We start from the raw sequence: 27,463 nt of genomic DNA, 5'->3' as shown, positions 1-27,463 counted from the left end.
TACTTCTTCGGAAAGCCTACAAGCAAGTGCCCGCGGCCTACCCCCGAGAACAGCGACACTCAAGCTTGAAGCCCTAGGAGTCCCTAATACTATAAGAGAAATTATAGACGCCCATCCTCACAAGCCAACGAGAACGACTAGCCCTCATGCCAACAGGAAGAACAGTCCTAGCGCGCCTAGGCTACCCCACACACAGCAAAGGCCACGAACAAGCAATCCATCTGGCCCCCAACTTCTGAGAGCACATCGAGGTAGCCCCTATCCCCAGCAGCATGCACCCGGAACATCATGCCAATCGTCGCCAAGCTCGCGCAAAAGCTCTACAGACAAGATATGGCAGTCTCCCCACCACACTATACACAGATGCCGCGCAGTACCCCCAGAAAGCAGCCATGACGGCCAGCGTTGTCGACTATAGCCTACAAGAGGTGGTCTCGATGACTGTCCGCACTGCCAGCGCCCTCGTAGCGGAGGAGACAGCCATCGCCTTGGCCATCACCTCTAGTCTGACCAACGAGTACATCACAATTATTACCGACTCCCAGGCAGCTTGCCGTAGCTACGCGAGAGGTCAAATATCTTCAATCGCCCACCGACTCCTCAAACAAGCCTCCCAATTCCCGGACGTTGAAATAGTGTGGACTCCAGGACACGAGTCCCTCCGTGGAAATCAGCGTGCGCACGCTGTAGCCCGAGCTCATGCCTCCCGGGCGCCACAACAGAGGGATACGGACGCATCCATGGAGCCCGTACCTTTACAATACAACGCCATACTACAACACCACAGATTGAACAGACGACAATACCCACCTGCACACAAGACCCTCTCACGTGAAGACGCCGTAACATGGAGACAACTACAAACCAATACATACCCACATTTAAGCAGACTACATGCAATCCACCCTACACTATATTCATACAAATGTCCCCTTTGTAATGATTACGCCTCCCTATATTGACACGTGTATTTATATTTATCGGGCGACCAGGTTTCACCGCCTAACAAATCTTATCGCGCAGCGCGGGACGCGCTTGCATGTATCCGAAGTTTCTGGAAAGTTATCGATGCTTCTATCCGCGTGTCTGTTGTCGCCGAACCTTGTGTTATCAGATTTCATCGCGTGACATGAATGGTGTAGAACTTTGTGGAAGACACGCGGGTCCCATCAGGTAATCTGGAACATTCGACGACTGATCTATAAAAGCCGACGCGCTTGACCCGCTGATCAGTTTTTCCGACGATCGCCGACCGTGTTCGCCGCTATCGTTGTGCTATAAGTGTAGCCTGTTTTTGTGGGCACAGGTTCGCCCAATAAAAGTTAGTTTTCTCGTTCGCAGTATTGCTACTGTGTTATTGCTTCTTTCTTCACCGTCACTACCACGTGACATCTGGTGGAGGTGCTTTTCGTCCATGTACAGGACGCCCCCGACAAGCCGTGATCCCAGCCCAGACCGCGAACAGAACACCAACGTAATCCCGGACCACCGAGCAAGCCGCCGTCTTCAACAGCTGCCCCCGGAGCACGGACTTCTACCTGAGAAGACCAAGAAGATTGTGGCCAAGGCAACCGCAATGGCAGCCCCAGCGTCCCCCATCGTCCTGCAGCAGCCCAGGGAACCACCGACGTTCCGCGGTTCCACATTTGAGGACCCGGAAACCTGGCTGGAAACGTATGAGAGAGTCGCTACGTTTAACAACTGGGCAAGCGACGACAAGCTAAGACATGTCTATTTCGCATTGGAGGACGCCGCCAAGACGTGGTTCGAGAATCGAGAAGCCACCTTGACGACGTGGGACCTCTTCCGAAGCGGCTTCCTGAAAACATTTCAAAGCGTCGTGCGAAAAGAACGAGCCCAAGCTCTACTGGAGACAAGAGCGCAGCTGCCGAATGAGACGATCGCCTTTACAGCGGAGCTCACCCAAGCCATTCTGAAATACAGCCAGACAAGGCACAGGAGGACAACGGCTTACCACCCGCAGACGAATGGTCTTACGGAGCGGCTGAATAAGACCCTCGCCGACATGCTAGCGATGTACGTCGACGTCGAACACAAGACCTGGGATGCCATCCTGCCGTACGTAACATTCGCTTATAACACGGCGGTGAAAGAAACAACACAGATCACGCCGTTCAAGTTGGTTTACGGCAGGAGCCCGACGACGACGCTCGACGCCATGCTGCCGCACGTAACGGACGAAGAGAATCTTGACGTCGCTACCTATCTCCAGCGCGCCGAAGAAGCCCGACAGCTCGCCCGCCTGCGAATCAAGAACCAGCAGAGGACCGACAGCCGACACTACAATCTCCGACGACGCTTCGTCGAGTACCAGCCCGGCGACCGTGTTTGGGTATGGACCCCTATACGCCGACGAGGACTGAGCGAGAAGCTTTTGCGTCGCTATTTTGGACCGTACAAGATCATCCGGCGTATTGGTGCACTGGACTACGAGGTCGTGCCAGACGGCATTTCGCTGTTACAGCGGCGCCGCTCACGACCTGAAATTGTCCACGTTGTGCGGCTCAAGCCGTACCACCAGCGTTGACGAACTTTGGGACTTCGCGTAACTGACCTTTGGACTTTATTTCTTTTCGTTGTTTTGTTACTTATGTTTAATAAGTGTCCCTTTGTGTTTCGCTCTCTTTGTAGCATCGGGACGATGCTTTTTAAGAGGGGGGTATTGACACGTGTGTTTATATTTATCGGGCGACCAGGTTTCACCGCCTAACAAATCTTATCGCGCAGCGCGGGACGCGCTTGCATGTATCCGAAGTTTCTGGAAAGTTATCGATGCTTCTATCCGCGTGTCTGTTGTCGCCGAACCTTGTGTTATCAGATTTCATCGCGTGACATGAATGGTGTAGAACTTTGTGGAAGACACGCGGGTCCCATCAGGTAATCTGGAACATTCGACGACTGATCTATAAAAGCCGACGCGCTTGACCCGCTGATCAGTTTTTCCGACGATCGCCGACCGTGTTCGCCGCTATCGTTGTGCTATAAGTGTAGCCTGTTTTTGTGGGCACAGGTTCGCCCAATAAAAGTTAGTTTTCTCGTTCACAGTATTGCTACTGTGTTATTGCTTCTTTCTTCACCGTCACTACCACGTGACAATATCACACCACATGGGCGCGCCCCAACGTGAAGGCGGCCCCGCAAATACGCAACCCCACACCCGAGCAGTGGGAAGCCGTGCTGACTAGTTCGGACCCTCGTAACCAGCAGCAACTGGTGCGGCAGGCCCGGGAGACAGCAAGAGCCGCAGGAGCCCTGGACTAAGGGCGCCTCCCGCACAAGCAGAAAGACACCTGCTTGTCCAGTCTTTTTTATGCGAAGCATATTACGAGAGCTCAACCCAGCTCCTCAGGCGCGGCGGTGTCGCCTTGAAACCACGTGACACCGTGACGTCACGACAGAGGAGAAGTGGCTTTGGCTCAACTCTTGCAAGACGGGCTGGGTTGGAATCGAACCAGGGTCTCCGGAGTGTGGGACGGAGACGCTACCACTAAGCCACGAGTACGATGCTTAAAAGCGGTACAAAAGCGCCTCTAGTGAATGCGGTGTTGCCTTAGAAACGAGCTGTTCCTAAGGCATGCGTCTCTTGCTCAGGCGCACATTTCGTTGCCGCGCCGAACGCTGCTTTGCTGGACGCTCACCGCGTCCAATGCGGGGCGCGTAGTCGCTGCCCTGTAGCCCATTGTCTTACACCCCTTGGCGGGTCGACGGGAACGCTGTCGCGTTCCACTCTTGAAGGCGAAGCAGTAATGCATGAGTTGTTTCTTCGTCTAGCCGAACCAAATATAGCCAAGCAACAGCAGTTCACCAGGCTTAACAGTGGTTCAACAACTAAAATAAAGGCTAGTATGCTTCGCATCCTGGGCTTAACCTTACCTAAGCCACAGCCATTTTTTTTTATAAATGTTTCTCCTTCTCCTCTTCCTCCTCGTCCTCTTCTATAGCTCTTTGTGATGAGGAACTTAGGTTTCTCAGAAGTTAATCAGTTTAGATTGTGTCCTCATTGGGTATTTTACATTTATATTGTTTCACATTTGTGACAAATGCGCACCAGGAGTTCAATGCTGAGGACTCGCCTTCCCTTTCTTACTTTCTCTCTTTCTGCTCGTTGCGAATAGTATATATTTTTTCCGGGCTTTGATAAAAGTGTTGTTGGCAGTCAGCGCTGGTCTTGTGCTCTTCCATTTCCGTGTGTTCTTTTTTTTTTTCTGGGGGGGGGGGGGGGGGTGGCGAGGACGCTGTTTAAAATAAACAGCCCGTACCAACTAGCTCGCACCCAAACGCTTCTATCTCCTTCCTTGTCTTCCTTTGCTAAGTGACAGTCGAGCTGACAGTGGGGAATTCATACATAGCCAACCATATGCTATTCCGAAATCTGGGTGACTAATAGGCTAAAGGAAATAACAAATAAGAAAATGTTAATCATTATTAAGCCTCTGCCGTCAAATTATAATCGCTTCTTGGCAGATTATTCCAATTATGAATGTGCCACGGCGCTCAGAGTACTAAAACCCAGGAAATAAAAAAGAACGGACTCCAGGAATGACTGCAAACGCGTGTGCTTCGCAGTCGATTTTAATCTCCATTGCACCGTGCGATTTCTGCTCCGTCTGTACATTTGCCAGTGGATGTCGATGAACTCAAAATACACAGAAAGAAAAAAAGAAGTCTGGCGAAGGGACCATGTTTAGACGAACTGACACACGCAACCATTGAAGATCTATATATCGAGAATACTCTCGTGACGTCACGTACGCCATATTGCTGTCCTATTCACAGCTTCTACAGCGGCGCCAAAGATCAGTGAATCGGAATGACTCGTATGATTTTGCAGTACTGGCTGTACAATGCTATGACAGCATCAATGATTTCAGTACATACCGTGTAGATGAATGTAGTAAACGGTTAAAATGGTTGACTGTCGTAGGCCCCTGTGGCCTATGGTGGTGATTCATTGCTATCCCCTTTGAAACGGGGCGGTGACCTCACCTAGCCTAGGCCTGCTTGAGCTATACATGCTCTATTCATGCTTATCAGCCTAGCGTTTTTCTCGTGTCTATCTTCCATAACACCTCTCGTACAGCTACCTATGCCTGCAACGCATACGGCCCTATCACTCTCTTGACCGGTTTTTTTAGAGCGCAGCTCTTAAGCACCCGTTCCTGCGTTGAGCGCCGGCGTCCCTCGACGTAGTAGAGCGAACGAGCACAGTGAAGGATAAAACAGCGAACGCGGAGCGCAGCTGGGGATGAGAGACTGCGAGAGCGAAGAGAGCGCAAGGAGGAGGTTGCAATGGAAACACGAGGAAGAAAGCAGAGCAGGAGAGTATGGCGAAATACTTCGTAAAGAAGTGACACTCTCCTCCTCCGCCTTCACTCCTCCCCGTTTCTCCTCTCTTTCACGCTCCCTCCTCGACCGTGGCACCGCCTACGATGCTCGAGCGCAGCAGACGACCTTTCGCAGAGTGCATGCACACATAGCAAGGCAGTGCTCTTTAGGCGTTCACGTTGGCTTTCCAGCTCCACGTAACTTCGTGTACAGCATAGAATTTCTAGTCGGGTGGTTGTACAAATTCAGTAACGGCAGCTTTTGTTTCATTTGTTGATAACTATTTCTTAAAAAGTACCTGAAGGCGAGTTAACGATGTGCGTTGACGACGGCGAATATATCGCCTGTCCTACAATTAGGTACGCAACATTCGTCAAGGGCGTGTCCCAAGATCTTCTTGCGAATGGTTGTAAATAACACGTTTACGATCGAATGACAACATCTTGACTTCCAGCAAGCCCTCAGCCTAAAGAATCCGCGCCGCCCTTACCATGTGAATTCGCGGCGCGTATCAGCTATGACGTACAAAGGCTGACGGAGATCACTGCTCTGAAGGTTTGAAAGTGTATTACAAGCTACAGTGCCGCCAACGTGCGTGCTTGCCAATCTAAGCGCGCGCAAAGGCTCAGAGGTGGGCGCTGGTACTATTATGTTTCTCGTGTCTCAACGTCGACAGAAATACCGCGGCCGATCATCGAGTCAGGACTCTGCGTACACAAGCAAATAAAATAAGGTTTTAGCATTCGTGCGCGAAGCGGGAGCGCGATAACAATGCTTGACTAAATCTCAAACAAGACCACTGTGGGCTTCAGTAATTTTTTTCGGGTTTATGACTCATCACGAATAACACTTCATCGTGCGTTGGTTCGTCTGTTTACTAAGTTACGTACTTGACGCGAACTGAGTTGTAATGAGGTGCATGCATTGAGGACGGCTGCGCTCGCTCCGAAGTAACATTTGTGAGACATGACTATATAGTGAAGTCATGATCGCGCAAAGCATCCCCCCGCTATGACGCGGCCGAAATCGCGGCAGGTGAAATGGTGTTTTATCTATAGGTCAAAATGATATGAAACGGCATTCGAGTTGCAAGTTAACAGTTTATTTTCACCATAGATGCATTACAGATTTGCCTTTGCAGTCCTGAGTCCACGTGCACCATTTGTTGTCTCAATGCGTAAATAAACGCATCAGCCTAAGAGTCCTACAGCAAGCGCGTCTCAATTAGGCATAGTGACTGTAGAAGCTAATAGTGGAATGAACAAGCAAGTGAACGACTATACGAGCGCGCGAACTAAACGAACGAGCAAACGACTAAACGAACGACTTAACGAACGAGCGTGCGAACGAACGAGCAAACGACTAAGCACGAACGACGCCTAAACCAGCCAGGGAACAGGCGGGCGACCGCACGTTTTCTTTGCGAGTGCTCCACCGCCGCATCTTACGCTTCGCACACATTAAAGCTCACGCGAATTAGCACATACGTCTCAATTACCTATGATGCTGTCACTCAGCGACGAACGCCCCGCGTAACACGGTTTCGGGAGAGCAGGCACGCTTTTCATCGGTGCCTCTGTATCGCAAATCCACCGGGGGACCGCCAACGAGGAACACGAACAAATGAGGAAAAAAAAGCTATTCTAGCTAAAGAAGGCTAGTAAGTAACCACAATAGGCTGAGAGTTGCTCTCCTGAGGCGCTTTCATGATCGAGATTGAAATTTTGTCAAAAGGACTGCGCTGAATCTTAAAATTTTCGTAACCATGTTATCGCACACAACCTCGCGTGCCTGCGAACTCAAGCCGGTTGGCGTACAAAACGATTAAGCGCGCCAAATACGACCAACACGGCCACGTAGTGCGTATACAAACAAAGCAGACATTGCGTAAAATTCGTGTTAAAGCGTGCGCACAAATGACAACATGCACAGCGAACTGTTCAATGTGTACTATGCTATTGCCCGCAGCACAATACGCTAGCCTGGCACATACTATACTCTGAGAGACTCACAACTTACCTCGCACAGCCGCGTGGACGAAGTTGGTCGGAAGTTCTCCCTCCCGATTCGGTGAAGCCATGTGCTTCTTAACCCGTCGCGCTTACCGGACGGTATCGCGAACAGATTCTTGCCTTTGCTAAATCTATATTGGCATCCGAACGCGCAGCAGGTCATGGTCACAGAAAATGAGGTGAAGCGACGTCGCACTTGTTACAAAACATTCTTCAAGGCGTTCACGAAATCAAAACAACACAGAATAGAAATGGAAGGAAAGGCGCCAACAAGCGCCACTTCTCGAGCAATAATGGCACTGAAGCGTGACTATAAACAAACGAAGCCGGCGCAAGTGGCCATGTGATGCCATTAGGCCAATAGCGACGCGGCGTCGGCTTCGGCCAGAGCGTTCAAGGAGGAGGCGGCATTCTTCAAAGCGTGGCACTACTTTATGAAGTTTAAGGGGCTTTCTGGCGAAAGGGTGAACAGGAAATCCGAGTACCTCCACGAGACGTGCTCCACGGCGGCGCCCAGACATGGGCCGAGAGCACCCACCGATACCATATACGCAAACAACGCGCTAGCCTGGGCTTCGGACCCACTGCGCATGCGCTACTTCGCCTGCACCGCTGCCGCTAGAGAATGCGCTCCACGCGAGCCACGCGTTCCCGTGTTCACGCTTTCTTTCCGAACAATGGCTGGTGTAACCAGTGGAAATGCTTCGTCTGCCAAACTGCTGCTAAACGAGCTGCCCGAGTAGAGCCTCAGCGCCGCTGCCGAGAGGACCCTGCCGTTCAATATCAAATTCTTTGTCACAATATATCGCGAATTCAAAACACCACAAACTGCTGCGCTCAAAATTCGCATTAAAGAATATCGTAATCGTCGGTGCACTTGTTTCTCGCCGATACTCGAAACTTATCTTGCTAATTCTGAAGACATGATGTTCTTTATCGTTCTGTGTTGTGTTATGTGTGCCTTATACGTTGTATGTCCTGTGTGTATGATTTCGTTTTTCTCGCGTTTCACCTGAAGTAGCTGACTAAGCGCGCCGCCAGGCGGGGCTCCAGTTTTTTCTAAGGATCATCCCTCTCTCTCTATCTCCTCTTTTATAGCTTCGTAGGTTTATAACCAACAAAGAATAGAGCCCCTCGATTGCCTTTATCCTTCTCGTTCTGTGTTGGTGAGGCCTGGCTTCCAAAACCTTAACATCGGTAAAAGACCAATCGTTCAGTCTGCTCAAGGCCCACCAGGGAGTCTGGCGTAGTCAATATCTCCACAACGCGGCCATAGACGTTTGATCCTCAGATCTTCCCCAAGTGCACATAGGTGATTGGCTGATTACAATGAGCTGGCTGTATTAATTAGCGTAAGCTACTCTATCTTGCGGCCGACAAATAAATCTGTATTGCGTCACATCTTGAGACATTTGGGCGGTAAGCGGAATGCGAGGACGGGTCGAGACACACAGAATTAATTTATTTAACTATGGGGTTTTGCGTGCTAAAACCACTTTCTGATTATGAGGCACGCCATAGTGGAGGACTCCAGAAATTTCGACCACCTGGGGTTCTTTAACGTGCACCTAAATCTAAGTACACGGGTGTTTTCGCATTACGCCCCCATCGAAATGCGGCCGCAGAGGCCGGGATTCGATCCCGCGACCTTCACACAGAATTGCGGCTATTATTAAACAAGAGACACTCCAACTGTACCTAAGGGACAACACCCTTACTTAAAGTGCAGATATGTTTTTTTTTTCCATCACCGCTCCTTTTTATCGAAGCACTCGAGCGTGTCGGGTGGTCTTTTCTCTTCTCCTTTTGTGATGAATTCGTGCTTTCTGCGCCCAAACTAAAATTCCCACCAAGATACTTCAAGAGCGCGCCCAGCCGATATCACAAATTAATCCCTCGTAGAGATCGAAAGCGAGCTGTCGGAAATGCGTGGGCGAAAAATGGAGCAGCGAAGTAAGGGAAAGCGGGCGTATTCCCAAGAAGCTTCTTAGCGCGCGAGACAAGACCTGTCGCTGGCAAATGAGGGGCACTCCATCAACGCAGCAGCGCAAAGGGGCGAAGAACTCGCTCCAGGGGCGAGAAGATAAAGAGTATAGCGATGTATTGCCGCAGATGAAGCAAGTGAGAGTGGTGTGGTGTCGGCAGCACTTCCTGCGCCTGGCCACTTACGAAGGCTCATCAGTATGCAGACCAAAACGTTTCTTCACGTGTCGTTGCTCACGCGCAGAACGCTGGAGCCCATCACCGGTTATCGCGTTGAGCAAGAATCTTTAAAGCTTTTGACACGTTTTTCTTTTCGCGGTGTGTTTCGAAAGCCTTCCACTAATTTCTCTTTGGTCTTTAGGTGACTAACAGGTGGCGTATTTCTACTGCTGTGCGCTACAGTTTGCTTTTATTCAGGCTAAGCAATCGCATATTGTCACCGAAATGTTTGGAAGGCACGAAGCATACGGTACAAAGCAGCTTGTCTTCTGTTAAGTAGCTTTGAGTGAGTGAGTGAGTGAGTGAGTGAGTGAGTGAGTGAGTGAGTGAGTGAGTGAGTGAGTGAGTGAGTGAGTGAGTGAGTGAGTGAGTGAGTGAGTGAGTGAGTGAGTGAGTGAGTGAGTGAGTGAGTGAGTGAGTGAGTGAGTGAGTGAGTGAGTGAGTGAGTGAGTGAGTGAGTGAGTGAGTGAGTGAGTGAGTGAGTGAGTGAGTGAGTGAGTGAGTGAGTGAGTGAGTGAGTGAGTGAGTGAGTGAGTGAGTGAGTGAGTGAGTGAGTGAGTGAGTGAGTGAGTGAGTGAGTGAGTGAGTGAGTGAGTGAGTGAGTGAGTGAGTGAGTGAGTGAGTGAGTGAGTGAGTGAGTGAGTGAGTGAGTGAGTGAGTGAGTGAGTGAGTGAGTGAGTGAGTGAGTGAGTGAGTGAGTGAGTGAGTGAGTGAGTGAGCGAGCGAGCGAGTGAGTGAGTGAGTGAGTGCAAACTCTAATGAATTTGACCTTTGAGTTCATTGGTACACTAACACTTTCATAATAGTCATACAGTATCTATTTGTTGATATAAGTTGAAGATTATGGTGGCGGCATTATCTGGCACCAGCTGCTCCTTGTCACGTGCACAACCAGAAATGAAGGATAAAAATTGCTGAATAATATTTTCGGACAATTTGATTTCTGAACCAAACTAGCTTGCCGCAGAAGCTGCAGCCATTTAGCGCCATATGCGCAGTGTAGTCAAAATATGTTTGCAAGTTCGATTACATGGTATCGAAACGCGTGTTAGTCCTGCAATTAAGCAGAGTAAATTTCAACAAATCTCGCCAAAGACGCGATGCTGATTTCAGCGACATTTACGCGGCTGGGAACCGTCAGCCCAAGCGGCGAAAAGACGCCACGCAACTCTGACGCCGCCGTAGGGCTCTGGCGCGACACCACGTGCGTCTCAAATACCTACGAGAGTGAAACAGGGCCAGTTGGGGACACGAAACATTTGAGCGCGATCAATGAAACAAAAGGGCTGAGTAAGGAGACAGTGGACAGGGCGAGAGCTAACTCTGATTTATTTGAAACCAGAACAAAGCAAGAAGACCGCCTAATGCGCATGCGTGCAGCGGTTACGTGATCAACACAACGCCATGCCAACAAACTGCAATTCAGTACTGAAGAGATAAACTGTTCGAGGCTTATCACATTAAGAAAAACCACACGGATCATATTAATGACACATCAGTGTATGTTTGACGTACGCGAGTGCTTTTTCAGTCCGCCCCACAAAAATGCGGCAGCCGAGGACAGGATCGAACCCGCGATGTCGAGCTCAGCCAAGCGCAGCGCCATAGCTTCTCGGCTACCGCGGCGGATGCAAAGTGCTTCCCTTCCCAGAAGTATGGATGAAGTGTGGTTGACAGACCCTGTAAAAGCAGAATCGGTTAGCATAAAGCTGGGAAAGGCATCTGAGAATAGAATGACGCCGAGTTTTTTTCGTATTGGGAACACAGTAATCCAGCACAGGAAAAGTAAAGTGGTGGGAAGGAGCATGACATTTTATGTGAACCAACGAGTAAGACGTAAAAACTGCAATGTTCCTTCTTGACTAGCATATTAATAGTAAGTTTAGTTGGAGTCGGCTGAAAAAGTGTCATTACTCAAAGAAAACGAAATGTTTAAAGGCTGAAAAACAATTCTCAGTGCGATAAGCACATACACAAAAACATCTTCAGTTATAAATGGAATGAAAATGGAATTAAAGAAAAGCTGAGAATGGAGACTGTCGTAGCGTAAAAACAGCGGCTGTCCGCGCGATCCTCGGTGAAGAAAAGAAAGTACGCAGAACGTTTAAACGGAGAGATGCAGTGGAAAGTTAAATTGAGAAATGAAATACACGAAACATGTAATATCAAAGCTTGCAAAAATATTGGCATTGTGCATTTGGATTGCTAAGGCCAGTGAAGCGTCGAACGTATACAAAAAGGTTTATGAAGCGGAAGTGCTAGAGCGTGTGGGTGCAGTATATAGTACGAACGAAAAGGGGCAGTTTTCTACTAGCCTTCGTGAACTAGGAAGTCCACGAATAGGACGGGAGCAACGCAAAAAGTAATAATAACCAGAAAGCCAACAACCCACCGTCTTACAGCGCACAACACAGCCAAAGACGCAACCTTAGAATCAGGCGCCCGTCTATGGTGGGGGATGAGAGCTGAGCAAAAGAAAAAAGAAAAGGAGAAGCTGCCGTGTCGACGATAGCGATTCCGAAACTCGTGCCAAGTGCCAACGAGCCTAATTTCCCGCGAGAGAAGTGCACCGCGCTTCCCTACGCTTTCGTAGTTTTCTTTCCTCCAGCTCTGTGCATTCTTTCTCGCTGCCCTCGCCGGCTCATTGGTCGAGACGCTGGCGCCCCTCACGCACGATCGAGCCACTGCGCTGGGAAATCATATCGACGGGCGTAAAACAAAATGGGCGGAGTGGAATGCCGAGTGAAGCAAACAATGAAACTTGCGCAAAACGAGCGTATGGAAATTGGAAACGGGAGTGTCTGTCATCGGCTTACGTGGCTGTTTTCTAGTTCTATCAGCACAGACTTGGAAAGCTATGCGGGTAAAAAATAACCATAACGCAACAAGTAGGAAAATAGAGCCGTTGCGTATGTGTAGAAAGGTACGGAACCTACAAAAATATAAGTGAAAAGAAAAAAGATTGGGGGAGGCACGCTTTAACTTGCGCCGGAAGGGGGTTGGGAGAGAAGTCGGCCTAACGTTGTTTTCGTTCCGCTAGAGTAACACTGCGCGACGTGTCTCGGGCGAGGCATTGACGGGAATGAGGAAGAAAGGCGCGAAATACATGACGGGCACCACTCGACGACTCCCGCCGAGTTGGGCAGGAAACGCAAGAAGAACAAAGGAAACATTGGGCCAATTTGCCTTGTTTTATTTGCTTATTTTTCCTCCGAGTTCTTTTCGCCAGCCGTCATTTCCACGACTCGAGCAAATGACCGCGGAAGAAAGTGAGGAGGAAGCGAGCGCCACGTAGCGGAAGCACGTGGAATTTATGGTGTAGTATTTTGCCCCGTGGTTCTCTGACCGCCATGTTTACGTTTCCCTTGGCCTTGTGTGTTTCGTTTATCCTTCTATTATACTTTTCGGACAGCTGGGACGGGCGACGAGTAACTTTCTTTGTGATGACAATTGAGCGTGTCGTGGGTTGAAGGCTACGGGGAATAATAAAACGGCTCCGCTGAAGGACGTGTGGGCTCTGGTTGCCCGGAGTCCTTCGCGTTATTCGTGGGGAAAGCGCACTTCCGTTTACTTTTTCACGAAGGGTTCCTTTTATGTTTGCCTTTCGCATAAAGTAGAGGGTCAAGCACAGGGGCACCTCTCTTTATGCTTCTCTAGCACGCCACGCCAACTTTCGTGCGTTTTTTAAGCAAAGGCGTTCGGCTAGCCTCGCTTATTAACTTATATTGTCGACAGCGCACGGGACAGTGGGAAGAGTGAAGCAAAGCAAAATGTGCGATGCGATCGAGAAAGCTTTGACAAAAGGTCGATGCAGCATTCGCGTTCCAATAATGCAGCCATCAAGAAATTTAAGCACGTGCATTCTTTTGTCTTACGCAAGTTTACCGTAACGTAGCCTACGCAAACTACTTCAAGGGCAAAAGTCAACGGACAGACTCGCCAATGTGCTCTTTGTGTAACGGTCCTCAGGGCTAGCAATACGCCCTGTGCTGCCGCTGTTTGCCTTGTGTTTCTGAGGGCGACGTTACACTTGCAGTGGGACTCGAACTTGGAACTGCGGCACATTTTTCGGCCCTTAGCAAAGCAGCGGCCGCGCGTTACTCGCCATGAAAGCGCTGCCGGTGTGTCTGATGTCCACAGGCCTCAACGAAACTTTATGAATACAGATATTCTATTGTATGATTTCGTGAGTGTATGAGCATTTTTGTGTGTTTATGTGATTACCTGCGAGTATACCGTAACTATCACGCCGCTCCTGGAGTAGTAATCGAGGCCACCAGCCAGGCTAATATCTCCGGCATAGCATTGGAGCTATTACCTCTCTTCAAACGTTGAGGTTTTGAATGAAGGCTGTAGATAACACTGTAAACTTGAAAACAAGGATTTGAAGCCGTAATGCAAAGGACAGCGTGGGAAACAACAGAGAGAGAGAGAGAGAGACATTGCTTCCTTTACGCCGAAGCTGTCAGTGCGACTAGAAGCGCTCAAAAAATGTTATATGACTGTTTTGACGGTTCTCCGGGAAAGCTAGATCATTCCCATAGTTAACATTTTTATGAAATGTGGGCATGTTAGGGCTGATATGCAGGCACATTTTGAAGTGTGTGGGTTAATTAGGGGCTAAATGACGATTGCTAAACCCTCGTTACAGGGCTGTTTAGAGAAACACTTGCAAAGAGAGAGAGAGAGAGAAAACTGGGATAGGAAAGGCAGGGAGGTCAACTAGAACAGCATCCGGTTTGCTACCCTACACTGCGGGTGGGTGAAAGGGAAATAGAAAGAGGAAGGAATGGAGACAGTAAGCACTGAGTACGTGTAGGAGGAATACCATACGCAAGGACACTATAAACGGTCTCTTAAGCCGGTGCACTTGAAGTACTGCACTAGTGCACGAATCGCTTTTCGAGCCAGTGACGGGTGTGGCCACGGTCCGAGTATCTTTGACTCGGTGAACGGTCTCGAGTCCAGTTGGTGTAAAGTTGCCCGCAGAGAGAACACTTGCAAAGATTCTGCACCAACTATAAAGGACGAAAACAAAAGCAATTTCATATTTAGAGAGGATCAGTGCCGTACAATGTGCGGCGCTAGGTTTTAAGTCTCTACGCTAATTATAGGTCTTGAAAATAATTACTGAACTCTCGCTTTTTCCCACTTTTAATGCATTACACGAGGTGTGTAGTTGGTTTTCCCTGTCACCTCGGTGGACTATGCGAAGCAAGTTGTTTATATTTCCTTGAATTAGGAAAAGCGTTGTCGGTGGCGTACAAGTATTTGATCTGTCTAAGTTAATCACACGTCCCGTAGAAAAATAAATTGTAGAAAGTCCTATACACGACAGCAAGCTCACATTTAGTGGAACTGTGGGCTATGTTACGTGTAACGTGTGGGCTAATCTTTAACGTTTGTTTAATTATGAATAATTGAAGAACACATTTGTGTAAAAAATGCCAGACGTGCCTAGTGCGCAGAAAATATTGGAAGACTCATTCCCTCCGCGATTAGCTAACAATTCATGAGACCAGCAGTGCGTGTACGCGACGGCCTCAACAACCGGATCATGACCAGTGACAGTTCATATTTGTAGTAATATTCGCCCCGCTGATAACGACACGCCTGGTGAATACGCAATGATCTGCAGAGCGTGCGTCCACTCGGGCCACGGCTTTGGAAGAAGTTGGAGCGAGAGAGAGAAAAGACACTTCGCTGCGAGGTCGCCTGGAGGGGGGCAGCCACTGCGAACTCGCAGCAAAGATTACAGCCGTTGGTGAGATCTACCGAGGCCTGCATCTCCGATTTCCCACGAGAGGACTTAAACACAACCGCGGGCTGTAAACTGCACCCGTGGTGCGAGGGGCAGGAAAGACCGATCTCCGTGGAGACGGAGCAGTATACGCGATTACTGCTCGAGCAAAGACGGCACCGACAGGGGTCGTTCGCGTCTCTCGTTGAGTTCGCGCGCACCGCTCGCACGGGCGACGTTTCGTGTCTCGTAACGCCGTTGCTCGGAGCTGGCCACCAGCGGCCGTGGTGTAGATTTCAATTCAAATTTATTCAGAGGAAAAGCAAGTGCACGTATGGCATGTGCGTCTGTGTGTTAGTGTTTGTGCGTGCTAAAAGGACTCGTTATAATTACTTTTTTTAGGCAAGTTTATGTTTTTTCCCACGAATGAAACGAAGTAGCCGGCGGCATACTGGCACCCCAGCTCTCTAGGCGGACCCCGTTTTGCGCTACCTATGCCTATGGATACCGAGATAAATACGTGTTTGGAAGTTGCACTATTGTGTGAAGGTGCTCATAGGTGTCCTCTTAAAGTGACCTATAAACTTCGACAGATTCTGAAACATCTGTCTTACACAGACACACAGAGCGCCACGTGGGCACTGTTGCATCTGGGTCGCAAGTTCCAAGGGTAGCGTTGGCCTGGCGGCCTGGGGCACAGCTGGAAGCATCCGAAGGTCCTGGCAAAGGATGAGTCGACTGCTAACAGAACAACTTTTTTATTATAGCATCGCAAAAGAGCGGCCGGTCAGGTCGACCGAAGTGGAGAGACGGGAGACCACGTTACTCGACGGAAGAAAGCGAAGCCTCTCTCTTGGCGTCCGGGGGCAGCTGCTTTTATACTCTCGGAGTCGAGGGCAAGAAGGAACGCCTCGATAGAGGCGCACGTGACGGCGGCGCATGGACACGTTGAGACAAGAAGTGACGCATCCGCCGGGCCGGCGCCGGTCAGACCTCCTCGCTTCACAGTTGGGGAGCTCCTTTCCCCGGCTGCCGCGCTTTGACAAGCGTGGGCACCAACATGCACACACACTCACACACACACACGAAGACACGTGGCATTGAAACATGCCTGGACGCGCTTGGCGGGAGGCGTTGCGGCAGCGCTGAACGGGCCAAAATGTCCGCCGCTTTGAACGAAGCCCGGCGTCCGTTGCATCCGCGCCGGCTATACCGCGCGCCGGAGGTGAAACGTACCAGCACGCACGCCCAGCCGCAGCGAGGAAGCCTCCGTCTGTCTTTCACTCGTGAGAGCAGTTGGCATACCGGGTTTAAATGGCGCCTAACAGCACTGTTACTGTTGCTGAAAGCTGCACGAGTCGGTCACTGGCGTTGTGAAACATTGTTGCAGCAATAAGGAGGACGAGCACAGAAACACGGAATGCACAGGATGGTTCAGCGACTCCATCACCAGTCGCGCGCATTAAACGCTTGGGCTTATCTTCCCTAGCACTGTAACCATGTTTCGCTAAACTTGCGCTGTTTCGCCAATTGGCTTGCGTATAACTTCTTTCGACATGATATGGCTGGTGCAGCGCCACGCATATACCGTACAGACTCGCGTAAGGATGGCCGCAACCTACGTGCGTAAGGGCCGCACGTAAGGGACCGGGTCACAGGCCTAATTTTTCTGACGACGAGTATGAAATCCACCGTAATCCCTCGTGATTACCCACCACCATAAAATCGAATGCTATTTTTTCATGTTAAATTAATAAAGTCATTCCTGCACGCCGAGCACTTGGCGACTCGTCTTCGCTATCGCTGCCAATGTTGCTCACACTCAGTTACCCAGCACATTCGTGAAGTCATCTTCTGTGTCATCCATCGCGGTATCTCCGTTCTTTCTTTTTTTCTTTTTCTTTTCTGACTCTTAGAGGGCCCCTCACCTGGCAACATGGGAAATTTCGCTTGAACGCTGGAAATTGGTACGTGCCCACTAAGGAGTGTCCTACCACAACAACTTTTAAATTAGTTGATTAATAGCTAAGATAAAAATGGATGAATTCCAGAGATTTACGCGCCGAAGCCACGATTCGATTATGAGGCGCGCCCGTAGTGGGGAACTCCAGGTTAATTACGACCGCCAAGGGGTCTTTAACGTACCCCCAATGCACGGGACACGGGCGTTCTTGCACTTGGCCTCGTCGAAATGCAGTAGAGATAAAAATATTTGAAGTGGCTCGAACGTGTGATTTCGGGACGCGAGCGTCACCGTTAACATAGACACCCTCTCCACTTGCCCCGTCTAGCCTCCGCAAGCCATACCGGAGCCGGAGGATCGCGTGACGAACACGTCACGGGTCGCGGCTCCTCTTTCATTCTCTCTCTGTCTCGCGCGCGCGCGTTTTCGCGTTTCGCGCAGCGGGCGCGCTCTGCACGAGAACCCCCGACCAGTGCCACAATCACGAGCAAGGAGGCGGGCGTGGGAGAGAGGACGATCGCGGCGCTGCGACACGGTAGAAAGCGAGACAGTTTCGTTGTCTGCGCTCGCGACTGCACGACGTGAGAACAAGCAGACGAAACGGAAGTACATCGCTCTTGGTACGAAGTGAAACAACAACACGCAGATGTTTCGTTTGTGTGCTTCATTATTTCTCTAAGCTTTAATTTGTCTATTTAAGCAACACAATAAACAAATAGCTGATGTCGCCTTCACGTGTCACTATGAGCAGACGTCACAGCACTGCCTACGTAGGCGCACTTGCACGATGGGTGACAACTCTCCGGCTGGGGGCGCGACGCCCGCGAGGAGAAGGGCAAACGGCGCTCGGTTCGAAATTTAAGCTCATTCCGCACCGCGTATAGGTAAGTAATACTTCGCAGACGCGATCATTATTGCGCACTGTATGCACTGCGCTTGTCAGCCCGAAATGGCCAGACCTGGTGAACGGCCCTTGAAAGCTGACTGATGAACCGAAGGAGCTAGTTGGGTCGGCTGCGAAAACTAACCGCACAAAGAGAAGATGGTGCCGGCGACTTGAGCGCTGCGATGGAGGAACACGGAGGAGCCGGACGCACCTCTCGCCCGCATCCAGCAGCAGCGCGGCGTCCGGAAATTTGCTGATACGCGCGCGCGCGGCAGCAGCAGTGCACCGAACGTAACGGCTTCTCGCTTTGAATTTGTTTCCAAATTTTGAGCTCCCAAGCGGGGAGCGCGGCCTTTGTGCGCGTTTACGCGGTATTTAATAAGAGAGCGCGTCAATTGCGTTAAATTTTTGTACACTCCCGAGCAATAGTTTGGAGACCACGGCATCAGTAAAAAATTGGTTTAATACACTGCATTGGTCAAACGAGCGCACGTAAGCGTGCGCTCTTGATTTCAGCCGGAATGCCCAGGCTGTGAACAAAAGAAATCGCGGCACCTTAGGTCCTCAAACTTCTTCTCGCGACTGTGCGTGTATTTGCCTTACTCCTTTTTGAAGGAACAAAACAGTGGAGCCAGTGGCTTGCGATCTAAGCTGATCAAACCTACTGCAGGAGCCGACGGCGCCGTAGACAGTTTACGCATGCGCATAAATCGATGCGTTTCTATCTAGAGCGCGCAAGGGTCTGCCGTTGCACCAATGGGCTCCAGGCATGTCACGCTGAGCACTTGTGCTCGTCCACTCACTCTATCGCATGCTTCGCTTGGTCTGCTCAAAAGGCGGCCACGGAGTCGCGAACTATTTCTTATACTGGATGACATTTAACAAGAATGTGTGATCTCCGAGTCATTTCAACGGTCAAATGTCTAAATTAAAAGCACGGTGGCGGACTCTTCCGCAGAGAGACGGAAAAGAAGAATTAATGGGCCAGCGCGCTTTTTAATCTTCAAAGTAGTGGGGTGAGATACAGTTCTACAGAAACAGTCGAGTGATCTCTCCTTATTGAACTCGGAATGCGACAGACGACATTTGCCGCGCGCTCCGTCCGTCACTGCGATGAGCCTTTTTGAACAGCAGCTCTCGTTCTTGCTTCGCGTCGTTGTCGAGCGGCTCCTCGCTAAGCCTTTTGAAAGAGGGCAGGCGAGCTGGCACGCCGCCAGAGGCGCTGGCCAAAAACAACGTCATCATCTGACACGGTGCGTTATAAGTGCGTAGCTCCCCTCCTAGCTTTCCTCTTGAGCTCTGGCACGTGACACGGCGAAGGAAAGTTTATACAAATACCAACTCGTTAAATAAAGACGGCCACAGAGCGCCCACCGTAGCGATGCAGCGCCCCCTGCCGGCAAGCACGCAAGAAACGAGGCGATGTGGCGAGGCGGCCTCCGGGCCCAAAGAGCAGCGGGCGTCAACCGTGGCTTTTCCGGCGTCGGTGGGCGGAGAGCCAAAGCCTGAGCCAAATCCCCATGGGGAATCCCCCACCCGTGCCGCCACGGCAATTCCTTTGTCTCCCGCGGTTGGCTCGCGTATAGACGACCCCTGCTTTCGCCAAAGGAACGCGTGACCCCCGAGAGGGAGGAGTGCCATCAACGCGCAGCTTCGTAGCCCCGACATTCCGAGTATCCGCGCATAAAGCGAGAGAGCCGTGAATCCTGCTTGTTCATTTCCCCGTTTTACTTTGCCTCGGTAATACTCTCTTCCCCGTATGCCTCCCGGCTCCCGAAAACGGCGCAGTGGGGCGAAAGCTAAAAGGTGGCGTGCTGAGCCTGAGCGCGCCATCTATAGCTTAATGAAGAAAGAACAGATGAGGGAGAGATAGGCAAAATGCTAGACTGCGATAGGTAAAACCTGATTAGATCGAGCAGTCTATGTGAATATTTTTCACCGCCCGTTTCAAAGGAGACCCGTGTACCTCTCGTCTGCCTAAAGCGACGCAGTAGGGTGAAAGCACGTGTAGCTCAGGCTGCGCGAACGTGCGACGCTAAGGTACGCTTGGCGACATGTTTCTGCAAGAGTTGTAGCACTTATTTGCCCAATTGGCGCTGAATGTTCCGCGTTTCGAGCAGAATATAGGTTTCGTGCACTAGCTGACGCACTGTGCCACACTCTCTCTATACCTTAAGGCAGCAGTGTGAGTCGTGCAGTCAGTCACAAATATTTACAGGACACGAAATTTGCGAGAAAAAGAAAGTAATTCTTGTGAAGGCTGGCCTCGTAGCCCTTAATTCCAGGTTATAATCTTTAGTAGTTCTTGAAACCTACAGTCGATGACAACCCAAGAATTCAGCACTAGTTCCACTCATAAAAACTTAGCGCACCTGCCTTTCATCAACGAAAGGAACCCGAGCCAGTGGGAGTACGCTCGCAGCCTTGTAACCTTGTTCTGCTAATGTAAATGCCAGGTTAATTGGAAAACTAAAGCTCCTTGTTTCAAGCTCAAGCATTACCTTTGGCTGAGAACCGACACCCCGATCACCCGTAGAATTTTCCTACACAATCAGGTCTGTGACAAAAAGACATGTGCGGGAAAAATACAGCCGTTTGAGACATACAAAACTGCTTGACGCCAAAGAAATAAGCAACCCTAATTTTCCGGCTAATCTATTCAAATGTTAGATACGGACGGCGTATGCGTATAACATTTTATTTTTTGGTTCTCAATGACTATATACAGTACATCATTAAATTAGAAGTACCAAGACTTGAAGGGACACTTCCCAGACACACTGCATAAGTTCACTGGAAACTTGAATTAGGAAGGAACAGCGCCAACTAAGACGGTCACGAGAGGGAGAGAGACACAGGACAAGCGCCAACTTCATCTATCTTTTATTCACCGAAAAATCTGCAAATATAAGGGAAATCACAGACATACGCACAATAACCATAATGCATCATCTGCCAAACCGTTCTAGATAGGACATTTCGCTTTTGAAGAGGGTCACGGAAGTATAGCTAATACAGTTTCTTTCTGTCTCCTTTATGTGGAATGCTTCTAAACCTCGCGTGCCTTTGTTTCCCTGCTTCTGCCAAGCATATTTATCTCTCGGAACCGTGGTTCACACTTCTTGCAGTATAGGCATTGTTTTCGTGGCGAATGTTCTGCCGCTCGGTCTCACGCAGTGCAGTTGCGCAATGTTGCGAAAGATGCGCACTTCCTTCTTTCAGCGGCCGCACATGTTCAGCTGCACGGTCATTCACGCAGCTACCCGTTTGGCCCACATAGGTTTTACCGCAGGTCAAAGGTATTTCATATACCACGCTGTTGCAGGACTTTACAAACTGCTTTCCATGTTTTTTGGTGCAGCTGTTCCTCGTACCCTCGCTCGCGACGCGGTCGGGGTTACGAGGAGCAGCTGCACCAAAAAACATGGAAAGCAGTTTGTAAATTTCTGCACCGGTGTGGTATATGAAGTACCTTTGACCTGCGGTAAAACCTATGTGGGCCAAACGGTTAGCTGCGTGAATGACCGTGCAGCTGAACATGTGCGGCCGCTGAAAGAAGGAAGTGCGCATTACCTATGCATTACGCTATGCTTGCTGCAAACAACTGGTTGGCAATTGATAGTCCAGTCTAATAGTAAAAACAGCTGTCTTACCTTGTGGTACTCTTGTTGGCACTTTTTCCCACACAATTTGTGCATGTTAGCGTGATGAAAATTGATCTGAAAAACACCACATTAAAAAGTTGTGCATCAATTTTATTCTGTCATACAACATGCAGCAGTGTATAAAAACCTCATAACTGACAAAATTACAAAAATAAATACAGCAACACTTACACTGATCATTTATTTATGTTGAGAAGCATACTTTTGCAAGACTAAGTAAAATAGCTGACACAGACAATTTCACAGGTAGAAATAACCGCTAATACAAAACTTTCTATAATCCAAACACGTTGACAAAATAAGTAGCACAGGCAGCTGTATTTTGTTACGGCAAAGATAGCGCATGAATGACGAGTACAAGAGGGGAAGCAGAACACATAAACAAACTATACCCAGCTGCATGCACGCAGCTGTAACAATACACATAGTGCACAAAGATCCAAAAGAAACAAAGAGGAAGATGTGAGGAAGGCTTCTTTTCTCATCACAAGTCATCCTGTAAGAGCACATTATGCACTGGCTGTAATCTATCCTCAGGACATACATGAATAAGTTACTTTAGGTGCCATTTATAAATCACTCATACAATGTTCTTGTGATTTTCCTTATTCCAATCTTTAGCTTAGCAAGCATGACTGAGTTACGTAAAGCCTCCCTACGGCTTGGCACATATACACAAAGAAGTGTTTCTATAAACACTGGAGGTCACGGACGGATGACAGACACATACCTCTTTTAATTCTTTTGTCTTTGTCATTATGATTACCTACCACAGTAGTCTTTTGTAGAGTGAAACACATCCAAATAACACACTGTGGGCAACCAAGTGTGAATACCTGTTCTCGATTTCTACCTTTCTCTGGTGTCCCGCTAAGGTAACAATGGCGCAAAGGATTGTCTTCCCAATGTATGCATTCCCATACAACAGGAGCAGATGATAAACCACATTAATGGTGCGTGAAATAAAGCATCTGTGCTTGACTTCCCACTGCCGCTCCCATCTGGAGTGATCTTTTTTTTGCTTTGTATACACTAGTACAGGTGCTACGTAGTCCCCTTGGAACCCAAAGCAATTCTCACACCACAGCAGGATGTCAATTTTTTTTTAATTCTAAGCAGAACTCTCGTTATGGGGGACAATTGCGAACTTTTATTTTTGCTTTGTATCTTAATTATGTTGTTGACCTTTAAATTTAGCCACTTTACTACTTTTCTGCAGACAGGCCATTGCACCAATGCTAGGTTTTGAAAACACCAGAGCAGGGTAGAAAGCAAGAAGAGATATTTATAATTTGGGTGCCCTCTCTGCATTACATGGATATATTTCAATGAACGATAAGACTACTTGGTAGATACACATATAAAAGATAAGAGAATTAAGCTCAAAGCCTCCCATATTAGTAACTGGGAATTTCATATGCAAATTAAATTTCCTGATTCCCAGTGATGAAACAGTTTTGAGAATATGTGCGAAGGCAACCAAGTGACTCATTCTCACAAAGAAAACAAAATAAAAACAAGCAAGATTACAAGAACTTCGAACTTGCAACCTTAAGTAAGACACCTGACATGACTGATTTATGTATTTACTGAGCATAAATTACAGCTAGCGCATAATCTGCTTGAACAAGATGACAAACAATGAGTTACTGTTGCTTTCTCTCTGGGGCATTTGGCTCTTCTGAACACATGCACATTGTATGGCACAGCTGCGTGGATGTAGCTGGGCATAGTTATGAGTCAGCATCACTCTGTTATTATGGTCCTTCACTATTATCGTTATAATTTATATTTGGCAAGCAGCCTAACTATCGGGTTGATCAGCTGTATTTTAAACAAAACATACTTACAGATTTCCGTTTCTAGCTAACATAAGGAGGCGGGTACATCCTTTCAGATTTCAAGAAACAGCTGTGCAACAGAAAGTCTACGATGACCAGTACCTTTATTATTAAGTGCCATGTACTAGATCTTTCTGCAATGAATACCTCTATTACCAAAAATTGTAGTCTGAAAAACTAATTGGAAAATATTTACAAAAGTGACAGATACTAGAACTGAATTACAATTGCAAATGTTTTCGTAAACAAGATCACAATAATTGAAGTTTTATTAATTTCAGCAAAATGGCTGACCTCCTATTATTGAGGCTAGTCAGTGCTGAAGGTATTGTTAGTTTGTAGGAGTCCTCAGACTGACAGCTCTGAAATATTTATCGCCATACTTGGGGGAACATGCTTTGCTGTTGCAGATATTACTTAGCCACAAAACATTTTGTAAGCTTTATGGGACAATTCTGTGTGGAACATAAACCTTCCTGATCATGTCTTTTTGGGTTGTGTATCTCGAAACTGGTGCTAGTCTGAGTTCTTACAAACTAGACGTTATTGAGTACGGTAATTATAATGCCTGCCAGTGCTATAAATTTCTGTTAGCGAAAATTGTCGCATTGTCATGAAGCAGTTATCTTCAATTTTTAGCGGCAGTCACTGCTGAAACACTCAGTACAAAGCACAAAACAAAGATATGGAGTCAAAATGTAAATGTTGAACAAAGTTATAGTCAATTCTTCATTTCACAGAACTGCCTTTTTTTCTGTTAGTTTGCCAGTACCAATTGCACATACACAAACATTTGAGTATTGCACTTCTGGTAAATGCAGGAAATTTCAGTGTTTAACAGAAGCCCTTGGGAAGACAGCCCAGAGTCGCTTCAACAAAAAGACTTGCGTTCAATTTGCGTTTCTAGGTTGTAGGTCACTATAGCAAGGGGCATGTTTTGCTGATTGAATATTACTCGAAACAGTCTTATTATTCGTGCTAGAGGCTTGAAAAGAGAGCAAATTGTAGAGTTCTTCATGCAGATGTCATATATGTCAGTATTTCTTTAGCTGCTTCTTGAGTTATGTCCTACACAATGGGAAAATACACTGATCTTTGCGGGCACTTTCTTGTGTAAATTTTCACAAAAAGCAGTGTGCTGTAGCTACCTCAGCTCTTTGTAGACTGCAAAGTGCCGATATCTATTCAAAGAGCATGTAAAGTTACTAGAAGTATGCAAAATTAGTAGGCAGGCAGAGAGGCCTGCCTACTAATCTTGCATACTTCTCATGCTATTGTGAAAAAAAACTATTGAATATACTTCAAAAACATTTTCTCACAATAGCATGAGAATAACCTTATGCACTTATAGTTGTCCTATACTTCGAAATTTGGCATACGTACTCTTCAAGATATGCAGAATGCTGATGTCTAATTGAAATTGCAATCTGTAAAATTATTTAATGCGGCCTAATATATTTTTGCATAGTTCCAGTAATTGCACAAGCCATTTGGATAGGTATCACCACTTTGCAGTATACGAGTAGCTAAATAAGATACAGCATGAAGCTATTTCTGAAAATTTTATACACAGGAAAGTGCCCACAAAAATATTTTGCCACTGTGTAGGACATAACTGAAAAACAGCAGCTACACAAAAATAAATGACAATTCAAATCTAATAAAACACTTTATGAATGACAGTATATTCAAATCTCTAGTACAAATATATAAAAGTTGTTTCGAAGAGTTAATAAGGGGGTGTCAGTGTATTCTACCAAAGTGTTAGAAAATGCCTTCAGGCATACCATGGGGAGCTTTATAAATAGCACACGCACGCATCTGCCTAAAAAGCCCCATGCCCTGCTTGAATTCATTAGTCATTTTTGCATTCTGTTGTATGTCACCATTTGCATCCCTTAACATAGAGTGCACGAAACCAAAAACAGCCTATTACCGTATTTACTCGCATAATGATTGCACTTGCGTAATGATCGCACTCCTAAATTTTGTCGTCAAAATTCGATTTTTTAAATTTCCCATGCAACGATTTCACCCCGAACTTGCCGCAGTGATGTGTCATGTGCCAAATCGAGCTAATAATGATCGCGCTTACCATCTGTCGACTGCTATGCGAACGACTCTTCAAGACAAACCAAGCAGACTGCATGCAAAAAACTTTCTTAAGCAGATGCCCCATTTCATTCCTTTCATCACTTTCTGCACTTCTACGACAAAAAAAAGCTACAACCAAACTTTCCTTTATTATGTGTAGGCTTTATAATGGTTGTGGTCAACAAAAACAACAAAAAAGGCGTCTTTCGATTCTTCTCATCTGCACTTGTGGGCACGCAACAAATCGCGAGCGGCAATGATAGCAGCCACGTTTACACTGATACGTTAGAAGTGTACCCTATTCATTCACCGACGTTTGTAACGCAGCTAAGATATTCGCACACCCTTAGCGGAAACGTGCCACATTAGGATAGTGGTGAAGACAAATGCCGCAGTTTCCACAGCATGCCCACCATGTGTTCCTATGTCACTGGCAGAGCTAAGCGCGCCCATCTTTGTCCCCTCAAAGTGGGCATGGCTATGCTATTGCCGCAAACTCGCCGATGTTATTCATTACTAATATGGAAGAAACTGTTTGAATGCACTGTAATGTACTCACGAGAAGAAAAACGCAAACAGCGCGTTCGGCTTGCTCTGCCGGCCACCATTTTTTTCGTGTCCTGCACTACATACAGCAGCAGCCGCCTATTTGTTGACCTGTTGTCATCCCGTAGTAAATGCCAGATAATATATTTTTTTCTTTTTGCGGGAAATTTAACCAGCGTAATGATCGCACCCCTGAATTTGCGTCAATTTTTTTTACAAAAAAGTGCGATCATTATGCGAGTAAATAGGGTAACACTGAATTTTTAGCCTGTAAAGGGGTTGTATACAAATGGGGGCAGCCAACTCTAGTGTGACAATAAAGAAATATTTGTTTTCACAATATTGAAACCAGTCATAAAATATATCCTCACAAATTTGGAAATGAATAACCAAAGAACCTTGCTGATTGTCTTATTGGTGTCCTAAACAAGATCTTTTCATGTTTATAATTCCTAGTTTAATTCACTTTCTCTAGTAAATGGGCTCTGACCTAGACTACTCAGTGTAGGAGACTAACCCAGACCTGGAAGCCAATATTTAAATCTGAAATAAAGACATTCATCCCACGAACACGTCACTGCTATGTCATCAGAAGCGTGCATCCATGGACATATAGTCTGTAAAATAATTTTTACATGATCTGTACTGTTACTCTTGTACTAATAAATTGGGAAATGCACTTGCTATTTAAAGCACTGCTGTAAACCTTTGTGTTTGAGAAATGCAATACTCAAAAGTGTAACACAACCAATGTGTGCATGAAACCTACGATGCCTTTGACATTCGTCAGTGTGGCAAATAGGCACTGAGAAATGCCAAGGGCATCATAGCTTTCTTGTTTGAAACCTTGTATGCGAGTACATTACTGGTATCTTTGCAGTGAAAGGAAGTCGCATTATTATCAGACTTATGAGGGGAACTCATGTTTCTCTAGTTTAATGTTTTCTTTTTTGTGCTCCTATATTCTTGACTTTTCCAAGAATTATGGGTGTTTGAAATAAGTACTCTATATTGCTCTTAAATTTTTCCTGCACAAGAGCCCACGTTAGGTTACATTTCTTGAACCCTTTGCAGTGCTGTAGATTATCAAAAGAAAGAAAAAAATGCTGTAAGTTTGCATTTTAGCCTTCTGTATAACAAGTATGAACCTATCAATTACATACACAAG

General features: G+C 47.5%; 2 protein-coding genes across 7 annotated transcripts in view; one reads left to right on the top strand and one right to left on the bottom strand.

Annotated features, from left to right (window-relative positions):
* The window catches only part of LOC135913476 (chaoptin-like), a 372,394-nt gene that overhangs the window by 276,660 nt on the left and 68,271 nt on the right, over positions 1-27,463 (top strand). The gene's annotated exons all lie outside the window — the stretch shown is intronic.
* Positions 1-27,463, bottom strand: part of LOC139049188 (uncharacterized) — a 451,752-nt gene that overhangs the window by 401,167 nt on the left and 23,122 nt on the right. For 2 of the 4 annotated variants that reach the window (XM_070524540.1, XM_070524542.1), the window contains exon 1: positions 7,366-7,528. The exons of the other annotated variants lie outside the window; for them this stretch is intronic. In XM_070524540.1, coding sequence (XP_070380641.1) covers positions 7,366-7,521 — 156 coding nt within the window. In that variant the 5' untranslated portion in view covers positions 7,522-7,528. Of the gene's footprint in view, positions 1-7,365; positions 7,529-27,463 lie in introns of those variants that run through there. 4 annotated transcript variants of the gene reach the window in all.

The sequence above is a fragment of the Dermacentor albipictus genome, chromosome 8, assembly GCF_038994185.2.
Source record: "Dermacentor albipictus isolate Rhodes 1998 colony chromosome 8, USDA_Dalb.pri_finalv2, whole genome shotgun sequence".
NCBI classification, from domain to species: domain Eukaryota; kingdom Metazoa; phylum Arthropoda; class Arachnida; order Ixodida; family Ixodidae; genus Dermacentor; species Dermacentor albipictus.
This window is presented reverse-complemented; position numbering and strand designations above follow the sequence as displayed.